Genomic DNA, 18,778 nt, shown 5'->3' with positions numbered 1-18,778 from the left:
GGGCTCCAAGGACCTCGTGCCCCCGAAGGCATCACGGGGCACTGGGGAGCAGCACCTTGCCCGCTGGGTGTGTCTGCACCCCAAGAATCCTGCCCCGTAGGGAGAGTTCTCCCAGCAGGCGATGCATTATCATGATACCAGCATTTCTCAGCCTGACTCATGGAAGGGAGTGACTACCGTTAAGAGGCCTGAGGGGTATAGATGAGGAACCTCTGTAAGAGTTTCATTTTTATTTTCAAACACACAGCTTAGCCTTTGGCAGGGTGTCCGTGACCCCCGTGGAAGCCTGTTTGTTAAAGGAAGTCTGGCTTCAGAACCGTCAGACCCACGGCCCCCCAGAATCTGAGACCACCAGCCACGCTCCCCCAGACCACTTTGCAACCTGGCTATGGGCGTCATTGGGGCGACCAGGCCCAAGGCCCTGGGAACACAGAAGGTCCACCAGGACTCCCACTCTGTAGGGTGGGGTGCTGGGTGCTGTGGGGGAGACTGAGAAACTCTTGCTGGGGCCAAAGAGCTGTTTTCTCTCGAAAGGAGAGCAACAGGCCGCGTTCTTTTGGTTTCAATTGTTGGTAAAGTTCTTATTGGCCCCAGAAGCTGAGAACACTTGTTTATCTCTGTTTTAATAATAATAAAAAACAAAAGCACTGGTATGTAGCCTTGTCACCCTCCCCACTGTCCTAAGAGGAAGCAGGCTCAAGCTTCCTCTGCTCAAAGCAGCTATGAGCAATGAGGGCTCTGGAGGTTGAGGGCAGAGGGAGCGGTGCCAGGCTCTTTGGTATAAACAGCAGGGTGAGGGAGGAATTATCATTTCTGGAGCCCTTAATTTATACCAGCTATAGGTCTTACATTTTATTTTTAAAACTATTTATCAAAGTAAAATGTACACATAGTCAAAAAAGATACAGGAGGGCCTGTTCGAATATGTTCCAAGTTGTTCTCTGTCCACCTTGTGAGGGCAGCGATAGAATCCACATTTCCTGGACAAGCACACTCAGGGCTCAGAGGGGCCGGCTGACTTGCCCACGTTCACTCAGCTCCGAGGGGGACAGGCAGCATTGAGCCCACGGCCAGAGAACCCGAAGCCCACATCTGTGCTTCCAGAAGCCACAGAAATGCTCAGCTGAGCCCACACGACAGTATTACAGGAGAAAAACCAAAGGCCGTCTTCCATATTTAGGCTCATTGCCTGGCTTTTGAAGGCTTTGGAATCTGTGATTCCCAAAAGTTCATCATCTTAAAGACACGTTCGTGTTCAGAAGAGTGGAAAGGAAAGACAACCCACAGAATGGGAGAAAATTTGCAAATCATACATCTGATAAGGGACCTGTGTCTAAAATATAAAACGAACCCCTCTAACTCAATACCAAAAAGACAAATAATCCAATTTGAAAATGGGCCAAGGTTCTATAGAGCCACTTCTCCAAAGATACACCAACAGCCAGTAAGCACATGGAAAGCAAATCAAAACCACAATGAGTCACCACGTCACTCCCACTTGGCTGGCTATACTAATAAAAAAGACAGATAATAATAAGTGGTGTCAAGGATGTGGAGAAATGGAACCCCTCGAACTGCCAGTGGGAATGTAAAATGGTGCAGCTGCTTTGGAAAACAGTCTGGCAATTCCTCAGATGGTTACACGCAGAGTTACCCTATGACCCAGCAATTTAATTCCTAGGAATACATAAGAGGTCTGACAATTCAGTTGGCAGACTTGTTGCAGTGATGTTACTAACCATTTTTTTGCTATCAGAAGGATTGCTCATTATGAATTTGTACTAACTGGGCAAACAGTTAACCAAGTTTACTATTTGGAAGTGCTGAAAAGGCTGTGTGAAAAAGTGAGACGACCTGAACTTTTTGCCACCAATTCATGGCTCTTGCATCACGACAATGCACCAGCTCACAGGGCACTGTCTGTGAGAGAGTTTTTAGCCAATAAGCCAATAATTGTATTGGAACACCCTCCTGCTCACCTGATCTGGCCCCCAATGACTTCTTTCTTTACCTGAAGATAAAGGAAATATTGAAAGGAAGACATTTTGATGACAATCAGGACATCAAGGGTAATACGACGACAGCACTGATGGCCATTCCAGAAAAAGAGTTCCAAAACTGCTTTGAAGGTTAGATGAGGTGCTGGCATTAGCTTCCCAAGGGGAGTACTTTGAAGGTGACCATAGTGATATTCAGCAATGAGGTATGTAGCACTTTTTCTAGGATGAGTTCGTAAACTTAATTGTCTGACCTCACACAAGGAAAATGAAAACAGGTGTCCTCACAAAAATGTATACAGATATTCATAGTGGCATTATTCAAAATAGTCAAAATAGTGGAAACCACCTGAACGCTCATCAATGGATTAAAGAATGAGTATATCCATACAGTGGAGTACTACTTGGCAATAAAAAGAAACAAAATACTGACATGTGCTATAACATCGATAAAACTTGAGAACACTACACTAAGTAAAAGAGGCCAGTCTCAGAGGACCACATGTAGTATGATTCCATTTACATGACATTTTGCAAGAGAGACAAATCTATAGAGACAGGAAGTAAATTAGTGGTTGGAGGGAAATAAGAAATGACTGCTGATAGTATGGGGTTTCTTTTTGGGGTGAAAATGTTCTAAAATTGATGGTGGTGATGTTTGTACAATTCTGTGAATTTACTAAACACCACAGAAATGTACACTTTCAGTGGGTGAATTGTATGGTATATGAATTATATTGCAATAAAGTTGTCATAAATTTTTTTTTTAAAGAATGTAGGGAGGTGGGGAGGTAGGTGACAAGTGTTGCTAGCAGGGTCTAAGCAGGTAGCTAGATCGGAAGGGGCTTAGTCTCCCCTCTGCATTTTAGCAGACTTTATTTAAAAGAAAAAACTTTTTGTTGAAGTATAACCAGTGGTCTGCTAGAGCTAGTTCAATCGGCATTCAGCCACATCATCTTGGTAGCTTGTAATCAGCCATGGTAGAAAAATTTACACCATGGCAATTGGCAAATGCTACAAATAAGGGTGATTTCTACATACATACATACATATATATATATATGTAGACACACACACACACACACACACACACACAGAGGGTGCAAAAAATGTATACACATTTTAAGAAAGGAAAAAACTGTATTAAAATTGTAATACTCGATATACACCGATAACAAAAGATGAATACAAGTCCCATTTGACTTCTGCAATTACAAGAGGTGCTCAAGTGGTTACCATCAGCATCCAGACACTTCTGATTATGGTGAACTACTTACTGCTTGAGCAACATTGACCAAAGAGTCCACTTATACACATTTTTTGGCACCCCTGGTATATATGTGTATATTTGAGAGCTGGTTAAGCATTTATGAGTATACCACTGAGACTATCAGAAGTGAACAGCTCAATGAATTGACACAAACTGAAAACTTGTGTGACCAGCACCCAGAGAAAGAAATAGAACAGTATCTGCACCCCCAAAGTTCTCCACCCAGCATTCCTTCAGGTTCCCCTTTGGGCAAACACGATTCTGACGTGTAACCACACAGATTACCTTTTTTGTACATTATGGAGAATCAAAAGTGAATTATTCTGAGTCTGGCTTCTTGCACTCGACAACGTCTGTGACATCCACCTACATTGTTGTGTGTGGTTGTACAGTGCTCATTCACACTACTGTGTACGTTGTGTGGATAACCCCCACTTTGTACAGCCATTTTACTGCTGATGGACATTTGGGTACTTTACAGGTCGACACTCTCCTACATAGGCCTGCTATGGACACTCTGGCATAGTCTCTGGGCCTTACACACACATTCCGATTCCAGAGTCTGTGGCTCATGGGGCGCGCACGTGGTCAGGAGTTTAACGGATTCTCAGCCAACTGCACTTGGACTCTGTTCCTATTCTCTGCCTCCTCCCTGACTCTCTTCTTCCCCTCGCCTTGCAAGCTGACTCACAAACCTGGCACCTTCCGCTCTGGCACAGACCAGACTAGGTCTTGGTTATAGGTGGGAAAGGGGACCCCAGGCCACTGACGTGAGTCTGGAAGGGAAAGCAAGACAGCCTGGTGTACTTGCTGCCCCGACAGCTCTACAGCCTTGAAATGAGCCCCAGACAGGGAAGTAGTCGGCTGGTCTCTGGAGCTGGAGCAGGGGAGTCCTGGGCTCTGAGTTTTCCAAGTGGTTTCAGCTGACCAGGAATGAAGCTGGCACATTCAGACAATGTGTTCTTGTGAACCTTGGTTCTGCAGCTCCATGAAAAGAGGCCCATTGTCCAGCTGCCTGTTTACTGGGAGGGACTCAGCAGTGTCCAGTCCAAGTGGGCGGAGCCAATGTGGGTCAGAGGCTCCCGGATCTGACCCTTGCTCAGGGTGGGTCCCCCCCATGCCTTGGAAAACGTCATATTCCCCATGTTAACATCACCCCCCCTTTTCAGCAGCAGGTGAACTTCTAGATCCTTTTACCAGGTTTCATGTGGTTACCACATGACTGCCTGCCAAGCATAGAGTAGATTGCTGTCTCTGATTTCCCACTTGTCACTGGAGAAGGTGACATTTAAAGTTCCTGTCAGTTTTGAGAGAGCATTGTTAATTAATAGTGATTTTGTGCTACGATAAGCCACCCCTAGGTTAAGTAAGCACTTTCCACGCCCCACTTCCTAATTACTTCATTTAATTCTCACACTAATTCTACATTAGCACTGTTATTATACATTTAGGCAGAGGAAGAAACGGAGGCTTGAAGAGATTGAGGGTCAGTGCACGTGTTTTTCTGAGTCCCAAGCCTGACTCTTAATCTCCCACCATCCTGTCCCTTTGGGCCCAGGTAACAAATGGCCATGGCTGGACCGGCCAGGCAGCACAGCTGTCACCTTAGGGATGGGCAGAAGCTGTGCTGCAGGTGACGGGGGGCCCCGGGCCCTGCATCTTGGCTCACACTGGACTGAAGAAGCTGGTAGCTGAGCCTGGGAAAACGCACATCTAGCTTTTCAGGAATGGGCACACGGTGGCAGGCAGGTTTACCAAACACTGTCACAACTGCAAGGCCATAACCTCCAAACTCAGTGGTGCGTCTAAGGTGACTGGGGCTCAGAGCTTAAGCAGCAGGGCTCAGGTTGTACCGGGAGGGCCTGGTCACACGATGGCCTCTCAGCATCTGTCTTTTGGACACATTAGTGGCTAAGTGGCCCAGGGAGGGGATGAAATAGGGCTGCCAAACTCCAGATCCTGTATCGTTTTCACTGCACCTTAACATAACCGGAAAGTGACAACGGGTGGTGTCACTGAGTGACGAGCCCATGAGGAGGGGTCTTGCCATTATGGGAAGGTGCTAGATTCTGGGTGATTCGCCCTTGTGGGGTCAATCCCAGGTTTCTGGGGGCTAAATAGTGGTCTGGGAGGGACCCAGGCCCCCTGTGTTGCATAGGAATCATCTGGGAGGGTGATGTTGGCTAAATGCAGATTCCTAGGCCCCTTCGAGACTCATACTGACTCCTAGTGTCCAGGAACAGGGCGTAGGAATCTGATTTTAATAAAGAGGATGATGCTGCCACATCTGAAAGCCTGGCTCTCATGCAGTTCCAGGCCAGCGTGCAGATGACATGCTTGCCATCTCTCATCCTCAAACCTGCCTGGACCTATAAAGCGACATTTTAAATTCTATCTGCTGAAGTGAGAAGCCAAGCGAGGCTCCTTTCCTGGAGGTTTTGCAGAAGGTCATACCGTAGTTCTGGCCTCTGAGCCTCTGAGTAGGATTTGCTGTGTGGTAAGATTTTCGCAAAACAGCTGTGTTTATCTGAACTTTAATTCCTGTTTTCAGGAGCTTATGTGTTTCAACGTTTGCTTATGGGGCTCCTGTGCTCAGCTAGACATGCTCAGTCACTCACTACTCCCTTTTCGATCACATTCTACAGGCAGCAGGACACCCTGCGTGCCAGCCCGACCTCTGGTTCCCAACTGCAGAGCAGCCGTCCAAGAAACACTCGTCGTGAGGCCCTTCTGGCAGATGCCATCACTTCTCTGAATGGGAAACTTCATTGCATTTCACGGTTTACACTTCCCTGGCGGGCTGACCTGTCCACAGAAGGCTGGGCCAGGCCAGCTTTGACCCAGTTTCTCTCAGAAAGGGCAGCCAGGGAACACAGTAGCAACACAGAGGCAGGACAAGGTCACGGCTGGGAGCCGCCTGGGTCCTGAGCTCAGGGCTCCAGTCCGGCCTCTGCTCTTCATGAACAACTTGACGTTTGGCAAGTTAAGTCTTAAGCTCTCTGAGCCTCAGTCTCTTAAACTATAAAATGGGGACAATAATAGTTCCGCCTCATAGTTACGGAGACAAATGCGATCATGCAGATCAAGCCCTCAGGCCAGTGCCATGCCCACCTGAAGTCCTCCGTGTGAATCAGTGGTCGTCAGTGCTGGAGTCGGCCTCATGGGCAGGCAGAGCAGTCTCTCCTCTGCAGGGGCCCTGCTGGGTCTTCAGTCTGCTGTTCCCTGCTCCAGATGTCTCAGGGATGTCACACACTGTCCCACTAGCCTTTGCATCACCTCCTTAATCCACACAGGCCTTTGGATTCCCCTTCCTCCAGGAAGCTCCCTGCCAGGTGAGCCCCACAGTAATGGTACTTAGCCCTCTCCAGCCTGCGACCTTGTCAGGGACAGAGGGTACAGGGCACATCATTGCAACCACAGGCCTGGTACTGTCCCGACACAGAGAGAACGTTTAGGGTTGGGTGACATGGTTTAGCTGACCCCACCTTCACGCCAGGCTCTGGGCTGCGTCCATCACTGTGGGAGGGAGGGGACACATTCTTAGCCAGAAACCCCTGCCAGAGAGGTGAGCCCATTAGCTCGCAAGTACGCTCATAGTGCAAATTCGGGAAATAAGACTGCCATTCGAGACAGATGAGGACGTGCGTGGGGTGGGGACAAAGTACAATCGGTGGAACTATCCTAATACCTGTCATCACTACCACCCACTGGTGCCACATGTACCCCCACATCCTGGGAATGGGGAAGACAAAACACAGGGTAGGAAGACACAGAGTTAGGAATGGGGAGAAAGCAAGCAGGGGTGGGGAGGAAGGGTGGGAGAAGGCTGTTGTCCAGGCCACAAAGACGTGGGCTCACACTGCCAATGTTACTTACTGTGATCTGGAGCACGTCACTTCGCCTCCCAGACCAAATACACTGACAGGAAACACTCCACCCACCGTAAGTGGTCAAAGGACGGAGGGAGAGGGATCAGGCAGCTTCGGTTTCTAGCATGGCTGTGAGAGGGACTGGGGGCAGAGCATCCTGGAGGGAGGGGTTGTTTTCACGGGGTGAGTCCGTTCATTTCAGATACTGTTCCAGGCTTAAAACAATGCCAACACAGTACCATTCTGCAATTAGATGGAAAGCTGACGGCCCCTGTGCCTGACTTATCCAGATAATAACGTCAGCTTCTCCTAGAAATATCCTGACAGTCCCTGGTTTCCACGCCCAAGGCCATTTACCTGGCAGCAGGGTATGTAGTTTACCTTTTCAGTGGAAACAGGTGTTAAAATCCACCCACTTTCAAGACGCAAAACAAGGAGACCAACATCAGAACCTTCAATGCCACAGTCTTGGGCAGCTTTCCTCCGCTGTTTCGGGCTAGAATTTCGTGACCGGGACTGTCTTCCGTGTGGTCGAAAATCCCAACAGAGGCCGACGAGGCAGCCTCCTGACCGGGTTGTTCACCAGCCATGCCATCTCCTGCTCAGTCATGAATGGGCCTCACGTTCAAGCTCCGTGAAGCCGAGGGTTCCTCCCTCTCGCTGGCCTGCTGCGGGTGAGGTGAAGGCACGCAGGCCGGTGCTGCCCCTGTGCCCCCTCACTGCGGGCAGCGCCAGGACTCACGGCCACGGGACAGACACGCAGCACAGCACGTAGGTCTGTCGCCTAAGAGCTTCCATGCCCCCACACCCCCCTCTTCTTCCTGCCCTGTTCACATAACTAGGACCAAAAGTGGGGGCTGTGAGGTGGGAGTGGGAATGGGGAGGGGACCAAAACGCTGAGGACCATGTATTATAAGTCGAGGAAACTGACGTGTATTTTCATGTCTCCACAGCTCCGAGCTTTTACATTGGAGGTAGAATGACTTGTGTTATTGATACCCCCAAAAGCACAGCCAAGGGAAGCCTTGATTTCCTCCAAACGGAAGTGTCGTGGACAACTCACAAAATGGCCTGATTTCAGATGTTTGGGATCAACTGAGAATATGTTTATTTAAAAGCAATTTTAAATATTAAAAAAAGTAGAAATTAACACATACGGTCCTGGAAAAACTCACATTAAATACATGTGAAATGACAAGTGTACTGACGCCTGAGCGTCACATCCAGAGGAGGACTCGGAATTTAACTAGTGGGTCTATGGGATTCCTATACATCATGTTGAAGTTCTAGGCAATAAAAAAATAAATAGCAATTGCTGTTCAACAGTAAAATAAGACACACACTATTTGCAGAACATAACTTTCCCCTCTGGGGGAAAAAAGAATTGATTAGCTATTTTTTTTCATAAGGTTCCATACCTTCAAAATACTATATCATGTACAAAACTGCAGGTAGTGGCTCTCTGAGTTTAAGAACAGATCTAAACTCAACCAAGACCAGCCAAGGCATTTATACCTAGTTTTCCTATCTCCCACAGTAAGCTGGGTTAGAGAGAAGTCAGATTCCTGAAGGAAAACACAAAGACGAAACCCGAAAAAAATAAAAGGTATTGAAAAATGCGTTTGTGTAAGTTGCTGCTAAAGGGGGAAAAAAAAAGAACAGACATTGATTCCATGTAATTTTACACATCTAGCTTTTGTATTTTTAAAAATAAAGAGTTTATTTTGAGATCAGTGGAAAATACTGTAGGCCACAAAACTGGACAGCTCGTTAATGTCACTTAAAATATGTAACTGAACGAACCGGGTCACTAAGTAACTTGGGATGGTGACTTCCTGTCCTGACACCAGTGTGGCGTTTACGTCCTGAGGCTGCAAACACTGTCGGCTACACACCAGACGTTGCCCGGTCCCTGATGTTCTTGTTAGTGTGGAATTCAGAAGTGCTGTGACGTTGAGGGAGCAACTGCTTGAAATCATTTTGCAATGAGAGTTGATGTGCTGCAGGTCTGTCATGCAAGGTTTGTTATCAGGTGGCTTTTCAAAGTGTTCAGAGTAACCACGTAAGCAGAACCAAATTAATGTTCACTGAGCGTTGTGACTCTTAAATAGGGCTTTTCCTAAAGGTTTGGTTGGGAGTTGTGCTTCTGTGGGATGAACAATTCTCATTCAATGCAAGATTATCTGCTTAAAAATATTAGTTTTCTGCGCCAACTGAAAATGCAACATTAGCAAAGAAGTGGGTACGTAGCGTGTGTTGTAAATACCCTGTGGTTTTCTGCCTTCGCCCGTATCAGGGAAGCCTGGGACCCTGCGTGCCCTACTGGTTTGCCAAAGGCTCCCTTGGCATCCAGCACTTACATTCCCGTCTGTGCTGTTTTCCAAGCAAACAAAAACAGGAATATAGGAACTGCTGGCTTTGCAAATGGAAGTGGTCTCAGCAACCATCAAAAGGCATAGAATTGACTCTCTGTTCCTAATAATGCAGTATTCTCAGCCATGGTACTGCTGGCAAACACTTTTCCCGGTGAAACTCTTGGCTGCGTGACAGGCCAGCCTGTAGGTACCTGTGTGCAGTTTACAGCTCCAAACACCGACTTTGGTGTTTATTCCAGAAAAGTGCTCAAATGGAAGTGTTACTCCTTCAGCAAAATATTCAGACCCCAAAACCGCTGCATGAGGCTGTGGGCAGTGGAGAAATGCCACCAAAGTTTTGGGGAAGGAGCAACACTGACGTTTAACTGAGCACTTTCCTGCGATAGACACCAAAATAGGTGTTCATAGCTGCTCTGTGCACACAGGTACCTACAGGCGGGCCTGTCATGGAGCCAAGAGTTTCACCTGGAAAACAGAACCTACCTCTTTGCTAATGTTGCATTTTCAGTACCACGGCTGAGAATACTGCTTTGTCAATTCAATGCCTTTCAACAGTTGCTGAGACCACCTCCATTTGCAAAGCCAGCAGTTTCTATATTCCTGTTTTTGTTTGCTTGGAAAACAGCACAGACGGAATGCAAGCGCTAGATGCTAAGGGTGACTTCAGCAAAGCAGTAGGGCACGTGGGGTCCCGGGCTCCCCTGATATGGGTGAAGGCGGAAGACCGCAGGGTACTATGGCACACACTGCGTTCCCCTTGGAGGTGGCCCTTCCGCGGGTTTTGCATTCGGTAACAGCAGCTATGTACACGCTGTGCACAGGAGCGGGTGCAGGCAGCAGTCTTGCATGGAGGAGGGGCACGGCCAGGCGGTCCTGCTTTTCGCTAGTCGGACAGGATGTGAACAAAGGACACCGGGAAGACCCCCTTCCTCTCAGGCTGCCCTTCGATGTGCCCGATCTGGGGGGAGAAAAGAAAGGCGTCAGGCTGCAGGCAGTGGGCAGGTGCCCTGCGACCAGCCCGGTGGGTCAGTGCGCGCCCCGACTTTTCCCGGATAGTGGGAGGGAATGCGGGTTTGCCCTTGGTCACCCTTTGGTGACCCTGGGAGAGCGAACGGTAACGAACTATAATACATCACAAAACGACGACGACAAAATGGCAAAGGACAGAAGGTATGACACGCTTGGCACCGTTACACCCACACAGCAGCTGGGCGAGGTCGCTATTCCTGGACCCTCATTTTATACACGAAGGGACAGCGGCCCAGGGAGGCGGCATGACCTGCCCTTGGTGTTACACGGGCCGCAGACTCCGGAGTCCGTGCTCTTAACCAGGGGGCTCGACACCCTTTCCTGCTGGGTGACCTCAGATATAGCTTGCTAAGCCTCTTGTCTGTAAAATGGGGCTAAAAAAAAAATCTCTTCGCTCAGGCTTGTGAGATTATATAAAAACTATACATATGGAAAGGGCTGCTCTGTGCCAAGAACTCGCCTTCTGGGAAAGGCGACTGTGAAGGTCTGAGACTGACTGTGGCCTGTGACCTGTTTACTGCCTGCTGCCTAAGCCTGTCATCCATGGTTACCCGCAAAAAGCTTCCAATGATCTCGATTATGTCAGCATGAATGGCATTAACGAGAATCCTGGGGGTAAAAACAAGACATGCACACTGGCTTCAGGTGACAACCAGAGAGAGGAGGGTGGCTCTGAGAGCCAGGCCAGCTCTCACTTCCCTCCACGAAGTACTTGAGTGCAAAGCGCACTTGGAGCAGAACTGTGTCCAGCCCAGGGCTGCTTCTGTTACTTACAGGTCTGTGACCTTGGGTGGGCACCCAAGGTGGCTGGGCACAGTTTTCTCATCTGGAAAGTAGAGTTAATAGTAAGACCTCACCTACCCACATCGTGGGGTCTGAACTGACATCAGGATATCAGTTCTTAGCCTTGTGTGGTAGGGTTACTGCTGTCCCATTTTCCAGAGGAGGAAGCGGAGGCTTACAGAAAGGGCATGCTTTAGTCCACCTCAGTCCAGGGTTTCTCAGCTCCAGAACTCCTGATGTCTGGGCCAGATTGTTCTGTTGTAGGGCTCTCGTAAGCACTGTGGGACGTTCAGCAGCATCCCTGCCTACCCACCAGATGCCTGTAGCACCACCCTTCCTAGGTCCTGACGAGCAAAATGTCCCTGATACTGCCACATGTCCCTGGAGGGCCACATTGCCCACAGCTGGGAACTGCTGCTTCAGTCCAAGCAGAATTTGTACAGGTGGGATCAAACCCAAAGGAACAGAAGCCAAAGGTGTGTTTACACATGTTATACACACGTGTGCAACGACACAAGTCCCTGAGCATTAGCAGCTTCTGCTGGCTCAACTGCGAACCACAGGTCCCTTTTCTGGCAGACAAAACTGGGTCCCTCTGGGGAGGAGGGAGCTTTTCCTGGGCATTTCCAAGGACGCCTGATGTCCAGACAGCCACTGTGCGAGGACAGTGTCCTTCCCTTCCTGACACCTGGGCAGCAGGCTTTCCTATAAAAGGAGTTATTACAGATACTCTCATTTGATCTTCTCCTAAAATCACATGAGGAAGGCATCGTGCCCCACTGTACAGAGAGAACTGCACACGGATTCAGGACGGAGCTTGAGGGTGGATGCTGGGAAAAGGACTCAGGCCTCCATCCCCTGGCCCAGGACAGCGTGGAGCAGGGAGCAAAGCATCGGCTTCGGGGTCCGAGACGCTCAGCATCATGACTGCCTGCTGATCAGCTTTCCCGGGCTTTCGTTCTGCATTTAAAAATCAGAAACCGCCTACAGCTCACAGGTTGTGGTGCGGTAACGGGTGTAACAACATCAAGTGTCAATTCTCCTGGCCCAGTTTCAAAGCTCCACAGTTGTTTTTCTAGCACGCAACACAGTGACAGAAGACACTCAGTGAGAGGGCTGCTGGGAAAAGGGATGCCTGGGCAGCCTCCCGCAGCTCAGCGGCGTGGACGCCCTGCCAGCACAGGGCTCGTACGTACCCACCACTCCTGGTCCTCCTCGCCTGTGACGATGATCACCTCTCCCTCGATGAAAGTCAGCTCGTCATCATTATCTGCCTGGCAGTCGTAAATGGTCTTCACTCGCCTCACCTTGTTTTTGCCCTTCAAGAAAGAAATTGGGTTTTAGCTGCCAGGAGAGAATGACGGGGAACGAGAACACGCTGACCTTGGGCAAAGGACGGAGCCTTCTTATGCCTCAGTCTCTCCACTGGGAAAGGGGGAAGCGTGTTTGCCAGGTGCTCCGTGTACTGTGTCATCTCAAGATAGGACAGCCCTTCTTCCTTCCACTAGGATCAGGATGGAGCCTGGCATCGGTGAGCAGGGGTCACCCGTTCTTTTCATCAGAACGCAAACACTACGGGCCAGGATCAAAACCTGGCTTCGCCAGACACGAAGCGCGCTGCCCTCCCCCACCCACAACAGCAGCTCACAGAGATGACGGCAGAGTCTAAAAATGGTTTGGGGAAGCATGATGTAAAGCAAAATGTGCAGCTTCTGCTGCTGAATGTGCAGCATAAACAAGTTTCTCAGGCCCCTCATGCAAAGTCCCCAGTCAGCACATGCTGCTTGAACAGGGCGGCCGGGGCTGACAGGGTCCCAGGCAGTTCCCCAAAACAGTTGTACATTTTGATCCATTTGACTTGGACTTTTAGTTGTTGTACTTCCAGTTCCTTGCAAACAGGAAGATGGAAATGGAGAAATCACCTTCTATACGATGTTTCTAGCACTCAGCTCATTAAATAATTAGTAATTAAAAAAGCAAGCTATGGGGCGGCCAGTTGGCTCAGTTGGTGTTCATAACACCAAGGTTGCCAGCTCGATTCCCACATGGGCCAGTGAGCTACACCCTCTACAACTAGACTGAAAACAACGACTTGACTTGGACCTGATGGGTCCTGGAAAAACACACTGTCCCCCAATAAAAAACAAATTAAAAAAAACAAAACAAATGTAAGCTACATTTGTACATGTTTTGGGTTCACTGACTTTCCCTGTCCCCTGGTTTCTCCCTTAGTCGCCCTGACAACCCTGCTCCTTTCTGCAGTCCCGTTCCCGGGGTTCAGTGGGTGGGGTCTGAGAGGCTGGCAGAATTGGGGCCATGGTGGGTCTTAGTTGTCTCAGCTCTGACTCTGAGCACCTGAGGAGACTCAGGTGTGACTATTTATAAGGGGGAAGATTAAGGGAGATCACAAAACTGCAAAGCGTGTGGCACAAACTGGAACTGTGTGCCTGTCAAGGCCCCAGTGGGGCCCGGGGTCTCGGGAGCTGCCCTCACGAAGAGCAAACCATATTGGACATGGGAGGATGGGTTTTTCCTCCTGTTTCTTTGGTGCTGAAGTGACACACTTTTACTGCCACATCGTTTTTGTAATAAAATGTGAGTGGGGGCAGGACTGTCACGCACAGTGGGAGGCCTTACGGTCCCACTCCCCCCACCCCCCAAAACTGTACTCTTCCACCTGGGGTGCTGCCGCCCCTGTAGGGGTGCTGCCGTGGGCAGGACAAATGGCTCACATGCACCTTCCTGGAGCATCACTTGAACAAAATAAATTGTTTTTGGATAAAGCATTTTTGTATTAAAATAAAATTGATATATTATAAAGCAGAACGCATTTCATGAAAATGATGAAATGTGAGACTTCAGCCAAATTCTATGTTTGTGCAAGTCTCCTTGGGCTTTGCCTCTAATTCCTCCAGGAAGATGCAGTGAGAAGCTCTGAGGGAGAGGCCTCCCAGAACCCAGACAGGAAACGAAAGGCTTTCCTGGGACCCCAGAAGGGCGAGTCTCGTCCTCAAGGATCCTGGGTAAGAGGGTCCACTTGCTGAGTGATTCCAAGGTGCCACCTACGTGCTGCTCAGCCAGCACTGCATGTAATTGCCCAGGAGCTCGGTTACCGTATTAGCTCCTTTTTGTACATGAGAAAACTGAGGCTTGGAGAAGGCACGGAACCGGCCAAGGTCACGCAGCTACAGCGGGCATGGCAGGCAGGTCCTGAGGCCTGGCTGTTGGAGCCCAAACTCTGGGTCCCTACCCAGCAGGCCCTGCCGAGCACAAGGCCTCCCAGCAGGGCAGGGTGCAGCAGAAGCGACGAGAGTCTGACCAGCAGCGCGGGCCACCCACCGTGTTGATCTTCCTGGGCAGCGGGACGGGCGTCTCGGGCAGAGGGGGTGTCAGGTCGTTAGCGTCCTCAGAGGCCTGCTTTTGGATGGCATCTCGGGCAGGCACGTGTGGGGAAAGATCCACAGGGTGTGGCCTCGAAGTCACGTCAGATGGCGGCTGAGCCTTGGGCGACACATCTCCTGGCTGGGATTTTGCCAGCAGGTCTCCCAGCTGTGGTTTGGGAGGCAGGTCCTTCATTTGCGGCTTGGGAGGTAAGTCTGAGAGCTGGGGTTTGGGGGGCAGGTCGCCAAGCTGGGGCTTGGGGGGCAGCTCCCCTGGCTTAGGTGGCAAATCTCCAATCTGGGGTTTGGGAGCCAGTTCGGTGGGTTTCGGCGGCAGTTCTCCAGGTGGTGGCTTTTGTGACAACTCTGCCAGCTGTGATGATTTCTGGAAGATTTCAGGTGGGATGGTGGCTTTGTCTAGGGAGAGATGATGGCTGGTTTCTGTTTTCCTTAGTGCCACTGTGGGAAGCAACCACAGAGAGGGAGGTCATTGGAATAGAACACGAGGTGGGGACGTGACGTTTCCTCCTGTCACAGTCACCTTGAAGAGAACCGACCTGGGAGCACCTGGCAGAGAGGAGCTCAGGGGCCAGACCCCAGCGCAGACGGCCTGGGTTTAAAAGGATAGAAGTTGGAAGCCTGGAAGGCTTTTATGCCTCAGTCACATAAGAACAGGATGTCCAGACTAATGCAGAATTAAAAAAACAAACAAACCATAATTACAAACATAATACAGAATAGAGAGAACTGGAAAGCATAGAGTTAAAACAAAAGTTTTCCACAAACCTACCATCTAAATGTAGCCATGTTAAAATAATATCTTTCTTCATGACTTTTCCACAGATAATACTTTTTCTGCTTTGACCTATATACTGTTTTAAGAGTATTTACCATGTTAATAGAATTCTGTATCAGCAGCACATAGTTTTTAATGTTGCATTCTGCTCCATTCTGCAGCTGTATCATTAGCTAATTTATTATTGGCTCCCCACATTTTGTGCTTTCCGTACTACATAGGGGAAGAGGGAAGAGGTGTCTCCTCTCACCACCCTACCCCCCACCACTTCTTCCATTACATACAGGTAGTGTACTCATGACTATATCTTTTAAAAACCATAGTGGGATTACAATATATACATTCTCTGCGACTTTGTTTTCCCCCCACTTAATATGTCTGGGACAGTTTCTAAGTCAGCTCCTCCTTACTCTCTTTCATGACTGCGTAGTACTCCACAGCGCGGGCATGCGACAGTTTGCTGAACCGTTCCCACAGCTCTCTGCACAGCTCTGTCCAGTAGAACTCAGGACACTAAGGACATACCGCCAACTTTGGCTTCACTGCTTACTAGCTGAGTGACCTTGGGCAAATTACACAACCTCTCTGTGCCTCACCCTCCTCATCTCTCAAATGAGTTAATATATGGAAACAATTGCCATCAGGGCCTGGCCAGCTCTAAGTAATATATTAGAGCACGCTTATCATGACTGTTAGACAGGGTTCCTTGAGGCCAGGATTTGTATTTTTCCTTATTCTTGTAAGTCTGGCTCCTGGTGCAGAGGCCAAGCACATAGTATGTGCTCAGTGAGGAAACAGTTGAGTAAGGCACACTGAGTGAGTCAAAGACTGTTACACTAAAAACACAACACATTCATAAAGAGATATTCTTAAAATTACAGAAGTAAAAGAAAGAAAGATACACTCCAGTGCTGTAAACCACCACAAGCTGTATGCGGCTGTTTTCACCACGGCCTGCCCAGCCCCCTCCTTTCCTAAGGACCTGAAATTCAAGGGCACCCTGCTCATGGGCTGGCCCCTCTAGTTTTAGCTGAAAAGTTAAAGTAGGTCCATCGGATTCTTCTCTTGCAAGTTTGAAATCGGGCAAACAGAAGTCTGAGGCAGACAGTGATGGGGGACACCTGGGGGGCCCCCTAAGGCAGTGCAGCTGGAAAGACTTGGTGCAAGCCACATTCACGGGGAACAGAAGCTGTAAGTGCTGGGCAGCCCAAACTCTCAAAACATGCAACTCTGATTCTAGACATTTATCCTAAAAAAAGAAGACTAAAGCCAGGCAGTGAGTATCTGTGCCAGCATGTTCAGCACGGCTCTGCTTAGTGACAAAACTGCAAATCATGTGAACGGTCAATGGCGGAGACCGCTTTGCACGTCACGGTGCCAGAGAAAGGAACACTGTGCCGCCAGGAAAAGCACGCCTGTCACGTCACTGATACGATGGAAAATGTTTCTGATGTATCACGCGAAAAAAATCAGTTTAAACGGAAACTTAAAACAAACAAACAAAAAGCACAGGAAAGAGACTAAAGGGAAATACCCAGTTGTCTATCTTGATGATAAGACTTCAGGTGGTAGTTCCTTCTTTTTCCAATCCTCTAGAATGGCTACACACACACACACACACACACACACACACACACTACTTTTAAATAAGAAGAAACAAAATGAGGAAAGAGACAGTCCAGTCTCTCCTCTGTGGGAGCCTGCCCAACCTTTGGCATTTTATTTTATTTCCCCCTCTTTGGTTTGGTGTTTCCCCCTCTCCAGTTAAAAGTCCTTTCTGAACTGCATTCTTAACTCTGAAGAGCAGACGAGCAACCCCCCCCCCCTCCCCGCCGAAACTGAACTACACAGCATGTACTTCTGCAGGGAGGGACATTAGGCAGAGAGGACCGCTTGGTCATGAGGCAGGGCGGAACCACCATCCTGACGATGCTTCTGCAGCCGCATCCGGTGTGCAGCCAGGCCCAGGCAGTCAGGGGAGTGGAACAGCACATAGGAGGACGTGGAAGATGAGGGAGCACGTTAGGACTGACGCTGGCTCAGGAGGAGGGCACAAGGGGATGTGGGACAATGAAAAGGTGGCAGCAGTCACGGCAGGTCCCAGTGGGGAATAAGAATCTTTGGGGTTTGGGTGTGAGAGGAAGGGAGCTGGACACGCAGGTGGATGCGATTCACGGCAGCGCGTGACCAATGGGTGAAGGATGCAGAACTGGAGGGGGGCAGACTGCAGACAAGGGGGGACAGCCTGGGAAACTTGGCTCTAACCGCTGTGAGATCAGGATAGCCCTCTGGGCCAAGGTGAACAGAAAAACAAACAAAACAACCACATTAGATAAAGACTCAGTAAACGCAGGGGAAACCTTCCTTTGTGTACCACGGAGAATGAATTGGCAGTCGGCTGATTTCCCTCATCTTCCTACACAGAAGCCTGGCCTGGCCAGCCAGCGCTCCTCCAAATGTGTCACTTTGTTGATGACCTTGGGAGAGTGGTGAATGCCAGCTTCCCACCGCTAATCCCTCGCCCGACTTCTGGGGTCAGAGGTCTCACTGTCTGTCCCTAGCCTGCAGCCCTGTCTGCTCCAGTGCGGACAGAGAATGAGCCCATGGCTCCTGCAGCACTAAAGCTAAAGCCCTGCAACGAAGCAAGGCAGCACTGTCATTTTTGCTGTGATAAGGACACGGACATTTTGGTCTTACAGATGCAAAGCCCTGTCAGGACTGAAGAAGATTTGGTCAAAGAGCTGAGTGTCCCAGTTTGGCAGAGCAGCAGCATTTAGACACTGCTGTCTTGTACTTCGCAGAGCATGGGTGTCTAGACAGATGCCATCCCAGGGAAGGATTTCTGAGCCACCCACGAGCTAGGGGCTTTCTGAAGCATGATTTCATTTCGTGCTTATAAAACCTCAGGAAGCAGGTATTCTTGCCCCACGTACAGGTGAGGAATCAGAGGCTTGGTGACGCTCCTGAGTCCCCTGCCCTGGCCACACAGCTAGTAAGTGGTAGAGCTGCCACTGGTTCCCAGGTCTCTCTGAGTATGTTTGCAAAAGGTCAGGGAATGGTACCTGGGGGCTCTAATAAAGTAACTTTTGAAAGAGTCTTGTGCTTTTTAGGAAGAGTAAGGTTTGGCCTAATCGCACAATTTAAGTGCGCAAAATATCTTCACCGAACAAATATTTACTGGCCATCTATACATGCCAGGAGCCGCTCCAGGCACCTAGAGTGGAGCAGCGATCAAAAGAGACAGAATCCCTGTCCCCTTGGAGGGCACAGTGACACTAA

The 18,778-nt window shown here is 49.3% G+C and overlaps 1 protein-coding gene across 7 annotated transcripts in view; it reads right to left on the bottom strand.

Annotated features, from left to right (window-relative positions):
- Window positions 1–8,220: 8,220 nt before the first annotated feature.
- The window catches only part of ASAP1 (ArfGAP with SH3 domain, ankyrin repeat and PH domain 1), a 293,346-nt gene continuing 282,788 nt past the window's right edge, over window positions 8,221–18,778 (bottom strand). For all 7 annotated transcript variants that reach the window (XM_074316678.2, XM_088798947.1, XM_088798946.1 and 4 more), the window contains 3 exons: window positions 14,663–15,162; window positions 12,520–12,642; window positions 8,221–10,469 (listed from right to left, as the gene is read on the bottom strand). In XM_074316678.2, coding sequence (XP_074172779.2) covers window positions 10,395–10,469; window positions 12,520–12,642; window positions 14,663–15,162 — 698 coding nt within the window. In that variant the 3' untranslated portion in view covers window positions 8,221–10,394. The remainder of the gene's footprint in view (window positions 10,470–12,519; window positions 12,643–14,662; window positions 15,163–18,778) is intronic.

This window comes from Rhinolophus sinicus, chromosome 6, assembly GCF_057876585.1.
Source record: "Rhinolophus sinicus isolate RSI-liver-muscle chromosome 6, RSI-T2T, whole genome shotgun sequence".
In the NCBI taxonomy this organism is placed as follows: Eukaryota; Metazoa; Chordata; class Mammalia; order Chiroptera; family Rhinolophidae; genus Rhinolophus; species Rhinolophus sinicus.
This window is presented reverse-complemented; position numbering and strand designations above follow the sequence as displayed.